Raw genomic sequence first — 8,155 nt, forward strand, 5'->3', positions numbered from 1 at the left:
GAGACATAAATACAATAATGAGCAAAATTTAAGTATTTTTAATACAATTAAAAAGTAATGGATCAAAGGAAATTTGTGGAACAATATAACCACCCTAAATTTTTTATGTATTCTCCCAAGTTGTTTGGCAAGCTTATGCTGTGCATGATAAAATTCAGCCAGGCATGAAACATGCTGAATTGGTTCATTCCAAACCAAACAATCATAACAATAAAATATAAAATAAAATAATTCTGCTCAAAATTTGTAAAATAAATGGAGAATAAATAAATAGTGCTTACAAGTCTTATGAATAAAAACTGAATTTAGTATTTATAATTAATATATAAACATAAGCATAAACTCAATTAATTCCAAATTTTGTTAAAAAAGAAATAGATAAAGATAAAGCCCCTATTTAATGGAGTTAAAAACAAATTTTTAGTAAATTTTCATAAAATTTATGGTTGAAAACTTGTGGATGATATGAAATATATAATTAAAATTAATTATTAACTTGTACTTAATTTCTTATCAAAATTTTAAGCGACGCCAAGAAGAGAGAAGATGGCAAAGAATAAAAGAGGAATATCTGGTACAGGACAATGATTTCTATTATTTTTATTCTGGATTGTAAATTTGTAATACAAAGTGGAGCTTTCAAGAATCAAGATTTGGTAATCTAAAAAATGCAATAAAACAGTATTAATCCGACACGGCCCAATAAAAAATCAATCTTGACTCACCGCTGAGCAAACGCAGTCACGTCCCACATTAAAAAACCAGAAAAGAATCAATTTCGTGTCTACACAAACCGTACACATATATACATATATACAGACACCATGGCTGCAGCTTCAGCAGCCCCACTTGCCATTAGCGGAGTTGTGAAAATGGGCACCCTACCACAGGCATATTTGGAAAGCCAGAAAGTCAAAGAAACTAAAGCCCTTATTTCGGAGCTGTGCCGCCAGTTCTACCACCTGGGTTGGGTTTCTGGGACTGGTGGCAGCATCACAATCAAAGTCCATGATGACTCAATTCCTAAATCCCAACAGCTTATTGTCATGTCCCCCTCAGGTACGTGTATTTTTTGGGTATATTACATGCATATTTGTGGGGTATCTTCGATTTTTTGGTCTTTCTTTTCGGATTTTGTAAATGAAAACTGAGTTTTGTGGGTGCTCTGTAGGTGTGCAGAAGGAAAGAATGGTGGATGAGGATATGTATGTGTTGTCACCAAATGGATCAATCTTGTCTGAACCATTGGCGAAGCCATGGCCCCATAAAGCTCCCAAATGTTCTGATTGCGCTCCCCTGTTCATGAGGGTATATTTTACACTTGTTTAGCGCTAAGTGTTTGTTCTCCAGGGTTTATTTTACATGCGTTCATCAGTAAGTGTTTCGGGGTTACCTTTAAAATTTGGGTTTATGGGTTTGATCATGCTAAAGTTTGCCCGTTTGGATTGTATATTTAGGTTCCACTCTTCCTGTCATGCTTTTTTATTTTTATTTTTGCAATGATGTTCTGGCTGAGATTCCATTTGCGAAAAAATAGTTTTTGATGTAAAATTAAAGCTTCTATAAATTGGTGACTACTGTCAGTATTCACATGTTAAGAAGTATGAAGTTTGATAACTATTTTGAGCTATTTGTTCTGAAAAGTGAGGTGTTTGGTGAAAATGAAATCACTGCGTGAGAGAATTTCAGTTAAAAAATATCTATGCCTAAGGAACATCTTAATTTGCCAATACACTTTCTTTTCTAAATTTGTTTTAAGAGCAATACTCATCTGTTCTGCAGGCATATGAGATGCGTAATGCTGGTGCTGTCATCCACAGTCATGGAATGGAATCTTGCCTCGTAACAATGATCAACCCATTATTAAAAGAATTTCGGGTATATATTGTTTACTGGCTGTTCTGGATATAGCGTGGATAAAGTCAAATTATACAGTCCTCTTATATGATCCTTTATGTCTCCTTTGAGGTTCTTTAGTTATCAGTACATAAATGGACATGTTTTCTATTTGTTTCTTTCTCGGGCGTATTTGTAGTTTTTGGATGATCACAACCACAGATTATGTGTTTGTGGAGAAATGAAGTAATTTAAGAATAACATAGTAGAACATGTCAATGCTGCTGTACTTACATTTCTTTTATTTACTCACTATATAACTTTTTTCTCTGGTTGCCAATGGCTGAGCTTGGTAATATTCTGAAGATATATTGAAAATAATCATCTCAGAGAAGTAAACATTAAATGGGATTGGACTTAAGCTTGTTCAAAATACTCACACTGCACTAAATGTTTCCGTACCGAAGAAAGTTTATGAACTTCATTCTAGAAGTAGAGAAATTAAGCTGTGGTGCATGTGCATCCAATTAAAGATTCTTATTTGAATTTTCTATTTAGACACTTAAAATTTTTCCCCAGGATGCATTTGACAAGGTCTGAAAACTGTAAATGAAAACTGTAAAGGAAAACTCATCACATGATCTTTCAGATCCTTGCTCTTCTGCTCCTAGGAACAATTGTGATGACAAAATTGATTTGTTTACTTGTGACTTAAAAACATAGTCCAAATACTTATGTTTTATGGTAATATCTCCTGAGCTTTATTGTGGTGCTTCTTTCCTTAATTTCAGATTACTCATATGGAAATGATCAAAGGAATTCAAGGGCATGGATATTATGATGAACTTGTCGTCCCAATTATAGAGAATACTGCCCATGAGAGAGAGCTCACAGAATCTCTCGCCGAAGCAGTATGGTTTCTTCCTTCTCATTTATGTGCATGCCTAAACATGAGTGTTTGAGTAACAGTAAGAATTTGTGTGTTGAATTGTGGAAATGAAGGAAAGCTGACTGCAGTGGGATATTTCAGCAACCCCATGCTAATCGCATAAATCTATTTCTGAGCAGAATTTTCGCATATATCATCCCCCTTACAATTCAAATGAAGATATGAATGCTTCCGGGCTTCCAGTAATTTATTTCTAGGGTCAACAGATTGGAAACTCTTTTGATGCATGCATTCTCCTCTGTTTACCAAGCTTGTTATTATTTGTGGATAAGTACCATTACTTTAAAAATACTCTACAAGAATGCTGAAGTGTCAAAGCCTATATGGATCAATTTTTAGATATTGAAACATTTCCTTGATGCAATGATTGGAAAGGCCTAGCATATTATTCCTCACTGACCTTTTTTTTTTTGGAGGAATAATTTATGATTTCCATGGCGCAATAATCTGGTACAACTGATTCCAATGGCGATCTCGCCATCTCGGTAGTTGTATAAGTTTTGCGTCCACTCTACTGCCCTTAGAAAATGGAAACAAATATATATCGTTTTCCACGTTCATTTTTTTAAATTTTGAAGTAAATGATTTAATTTCCAGATTATCGATGCATGTGTTTTTCTTGCCTTGCATACAAGTAGTATGTACATTGTCGATTAACTAAAAGCAAAATATAAGTTTCCAATGGAGTTGAGACTTGAAGCGAAGTTTACAGATGAGATCTTGATGCAGTGTGTTAGCCACTGTTTGACTGGCACAATAAAGATTGCATTAGAAAAGAACTGAAAGCTAGTAGAATGTAATGATTGCTAAAGAAATGGAGAAGAACGTGATTGTACAAAAAGATTGGCTGTACAAAATTAAGGAACTGAGAGCTAATAGAATGTAATGATTTCAAAAGAAATGAAGAAAAATGTGATTGAGCAAAAAGTTTGTCGCCGCACAAATCTAAGGGTTTCTGTAATTTGGTTGTTAAAGACTTGGAGACCATGTTTCCATGTCTCCAGTAGTGGCATTCTTCCATGAAAAATGATTTTTGATCCTTGTTTTGCAGATTAAAGCATACCCCAAAGCTACAGCTGTGCTTGTCCGGAACCATGGAGTATACATATGGGGTGATTCTTGGATTAGTGCAAAAACCCAGGTATATGGGAGCTCATATTATGCCCTTGTTTGAGCCCCATTCTTTTCTAAGAATGAATTTTTGGATAATGTATTGATGAGAAATGTATGGTTAAAAAATAAGGAAAAGTTTTGGATTTACATGTAATATTATTTTATTGAAAAATGTGTAATTAAAATTATGTCAAAATACTGTTTAAGAATGTTATCATATCTTCTCTTTTTCCTTCTAACCTTAAGCGCTCATCTGGTGAATTGAAGTCATTTAAGCAGAGGAACTTTAGCTACAAAAATTGATGAAATTTATAACTTTATGCATATTTGCTACCGTAACTTCTCTTTTCCTTCAAACTGAAAAATGCCATTTGCTGATCTGAAATCTTCATGGTAGAGAAGCTTTTTGTTTAGCACAAGCTATTTAACAGGTGAAACCTTATACATTAGACCTAGCGTTGTTTGAAGATTTACTAAACATGACATTTTGTTGCCATCTAAATCAGCTTCCTCACTTCCTTGGTTCATGGCTTTTGTTTGCTTTTCTATGTTATCACCACTGTTGATTGTTCATTCTTTGGGGTTGTTGGAGGTCAGAATGAGGTCCAAGAGTTTATTTTGTAGAATATATTCTACGTTCGTGAGGTGTAGATAATATATTGAAAGAAAAAGGTTTAGAATTAATCAGAGTAGGACTGAAGCAGGGAGTGTATATTTCATGGTGGAAGTACATGCAGTTAGGTGGTAACTGTTGGAGGTTGTGGACTACATAAGAGTGAGCGGTTTTCGTACTCAGGTTCAATCATCCATGTGGAAGGAAAATTGGGGGAGGCTGGTTAGATTAAGTTGAGAAATGCAACTACGATAAGAGATCAAAGAACCCTGTAAGATTGAATTTTTTTGTTTAGGACTTTGATAAGATCAAGAATGCTACATGGCACTGGGATAGGGTTTGCCAGAAAAGAACTTATATGTCAGTTGAGTGTTGCTAATATGGGATTGTTGTATTGAATTTGTGGGGAAACTTCAAGAGTAGGAGATGAACATACATATGAATTGATTAAGTTTGCGTCTATTTCACATAAAATATGGACGAACCAATTGAGTGAGGTTTGTGCAAATTCTAAGAAGACCAAATGATGCACTGGTTAGGAAAAGTGACAAGTATTAAATAAAGACGTTGAAAAATGTTCAACCTGAAATCACATCAGATGACTTTATAAGAAAAGCTTCCTGCTTTTGTTGTTTATGTACGAGGTCCTTACTAAAAACTGGAAGAAGAGGATAGGTTCAGCCGACCCCAGTAAAATATGGGATAAGGATTTATAGGATTGAGTATTTGTTTTGAATGTAATTGTTGGATTAGCAATATTTTGTCTGCCGTGGTAAATGACATCAAGTCTCCTGCCAGTTAAATAACAATAACTTCCACGTTTTTGACTGATCCATTTATACCTTGTTGAAGGAGAGGGGATTGCTTAGGTGTCTGGATGTGGATGCATTTTCTATTTGGATGCTGCTATTTAACTTCATCAATTGAGATTGGATTGATCATGGTCCTATTCAGAATTGTCTAAATGTCAGCTAGCTTGTGCCCCTCACTGCAGGCGGGATTCATTTTTTCCCATCAAAACTTGACACATGCACAATTTTATTAAATGGGCGGCGGCAAGACTTAAATCCAAGACCTTTACTTGCTCTGATACCTTATTAAGGGCACACAACCACATGTAAATCATTTAAATATTGTCTTTGATAAAAATCCTGTCATTCATTAGCCCTGTCATGTTGTCTAAAAGTTGTATAAACTTAAATTGATGGAAGTTTAAGATCAAAGAACTGATATCTTGCATTTGGGTTCTATTAGCAAATTTTTATCAATGTTATTAAAACTGGACTGACAGGTTGGTTCAACCGGAAAACCCATGAACCGGTACAACATCCGGTCTCTTGTTGCTTAAAACCCGTTTGATTCAAAACCATTCATTTGGCTGGTTTAAACACTAACCGGTGACTAGGAACCGGTTTATCCAGTTCCGCCGGTTTTTAATTGTTTTATATAAACTATGAACTTTTCAACTTCCAACCTAATAATTGTTAGGCCCAGGAAGGAAGATTTTGATGCTCTTGTTTGCCCATTTATTTATAGGCATCATTTCTAGTGCTTAAATTACAAAATTCTGATGTGGGATTATTACCTTTGGCTTTGTTACTGTGTATTACACTAGTATGTGTATTTAGTATTTATAGTTATTATTCCATTGAGTTAATTAATAATTTTTCTATGTTTCCTTAATTAATAAAAAATTTAAAATTCTTCCAACATTAATTAGCAATATTATATTATTATATAATGTTATTTAGTGTTTGAAAATATTTATTTATCTTTACTTTTTCACTATCCGGTTCGACCTCGGTTTGACCCCGGTCCGACCCTTTGACCCTTGGCCCTTTTCCGGGTCGATAAGCGGGTCGGTTTTTAAAACATTGGTTTTTATCATTTCCTAGGTTGTTTGCTTTGTAGACTTTTGATTGTCAACAATTATGACATTAAGTATTTTGGCTTGAATTAAATGACAGTACCTTCAATGCTTCTGTTCATCCATCATGTCACTTGTGCTGGAATATCATAACCTAGTTAGATTTTATTTTATTTTTTATTTTTTATTTATTTATTTTTACATGTTATCATTTCAATTGACAACTTATTCTTCCAGGCTGAATGTTACCACTATCTCTTTGATGCTGCAATTAAACTCCATCAATTAGGATTGGACTGTTCAACTCCTTCTCATGGTCCCATTCATAGTCCCAATGGAATTTTAGGCTCGAATGGAAAAGTTTCTGCAAAGGCAGGGATTCTTTCTTCAAATAATAGCATTGAGCCATCAAGAGTAAGTTTCACACTATTCTCAACTGTGCTAGAAATCTCTGGATCTGGCCTTGTTGTGTATTTTAATTATGTTGCGATAAAATTGTTTGGTTGCAGCGCTGCATTATACTGGATATTGAAGGAACCACCACTCCTATATCGTTTGTTACAGATGTGCTCTTTCCGTATGCACGTGAGAATGTGGGGAAGCATCTAGAACTGACATATGAAGAGGCAGAAACTCAAGATGATATCAAGTTACTCAAAGCTCAGGTAAGTCAACCACTTAAGAAACCTTGATGGAGATACATTCCTAAATGTTTGTGCCATTGCTCTCTCTTGCATGTTTTAGTGAAAAGAAATTTGTAATTACCATTTTTACTGTAAATAGTAATTTTGCATGCCTATTCAATTAGCACGTGAGAAATTTGTGCATAAAGAGGAGTGAAAGTGGTTTCTGGCCCCTGAAAAAACATTGTATCATTAAACATTGGCTGACTATGAATTGGATTGAGGATCTATGTTAACTCTTTTTCTGTTTGTATCACCGTTGTACATTTTAGTATTGGTTCAGATTGAAAGACACTAATTACTTCAGAGGTCCATGTCATTTGTGTATTATCCATTTTTATTTGTTATCACCAGTGGTTTGGTAATGTGATCTACTGTTAGTACTTTTCCTTGGAGCTTCTTTTCCAAGCTCAGTAAATTATGTGCAAGATAGAAAATTGGCAAAATATATTACTCATCAAGCATTTCCTCTTCATTGGACGATCAAAGATTGCCTTTCTTATGGATTTTCCTCTTGCAGGTCCTAGAAGATCTAGAAAATGGTATTGCTGGTGCGGTTCCCATCCCCTCTGATGGAGGGAAAGAGGAGGTGATTGCAGCTTTGGTTGCTAATGTGGAGGCAATGATTAAAGCTGACCGTAAAATTACTTCCTTGAAGCAATTACAAGTAAGCTAGATCCTTGTTAAAAGTTAAACAATCAGTTTCGGTTTCATCCTGGGAAATTTTCAGAAGAATGGCATTTAAACTTTGTATACTCTTAATTTTAACTTCCTCTCATGCAGGGTCACATATGGCGGACAGGATTTCAGAGGAATGAGATAGAGTCACTTGTGTTTGATGATGTACCTGAAGCTCTGGAAAAGTGGCATGCCTTGGGAATCAAGGTTATTCTTGCTTCCAACTTGTTCATAAAGCCTGCACGTATCTTTTTGGAAACTGTAGCTCCATCAGTATCATAGTAAATGAACCAAAATAGCAAAATGTTGCATAACAAACAGTATAGGATATATTTGCTCTTGGTTTATTGTTCCTTGATGAGTGTTTTTGCTAATAATTGATAGGCTATTTTTATTTTTTTATTTTTTTATTAATG

At 34.7% G+C, this 8,155-nt stretch overlaps 1 protein-coding gene across 1 annotated transcript; it reads left to right on the top strand.

Moving 5' to 3' along the window:
* The first annotated feature begins 707 nt into the window (after positions 1-707).
* LOC111395622 (probable bifunctional methylthioribulose-1-phosphate dehydratase/enolase-phosphatase E1 1) lies at positions 708-8,036 on the top strand. The gene is made up of 9 exons (XM_023021707.1): positions 708-1,059; positions 1,172-1,308; positions 1,783-1,878; positions 2,628-2,747; positions 3,837-3,926; positions 6,616-6,792; positions 6,888-7,043; positions 7,582-7,728; positions 7,845-8,036. The coding sequence occupies exons 1-9, from the start codon at positions 825-827 to the stop codon at positions 8,019-8,021; spliced, it is 1,335 nt and encodes a 444-aa protein (XP_022877475.1). The 5' UTR covers positions 708-824; the 3' UTR covers positions 8,022-8,036.
* The last annotated feature ends 119 nt before the right edge of the window (positions 8,037-8,155 follow it).

The sequence above is a fragment of the Olea europaea genome, chromosome 6 (genome assembly GCF_002742605.1).
Source record: "Olea europaea var. sylvestris chromosome 6, O_europaea_v1, whole genome shotgun sequence".
Classification (NCBI taxonomy): domain Eukaryota; kingdom Viridiplantae; phylum Streptophyta; class Magnoliopsida; order Lamiales; family Oleaceae; genus Olea; species Olea europaea.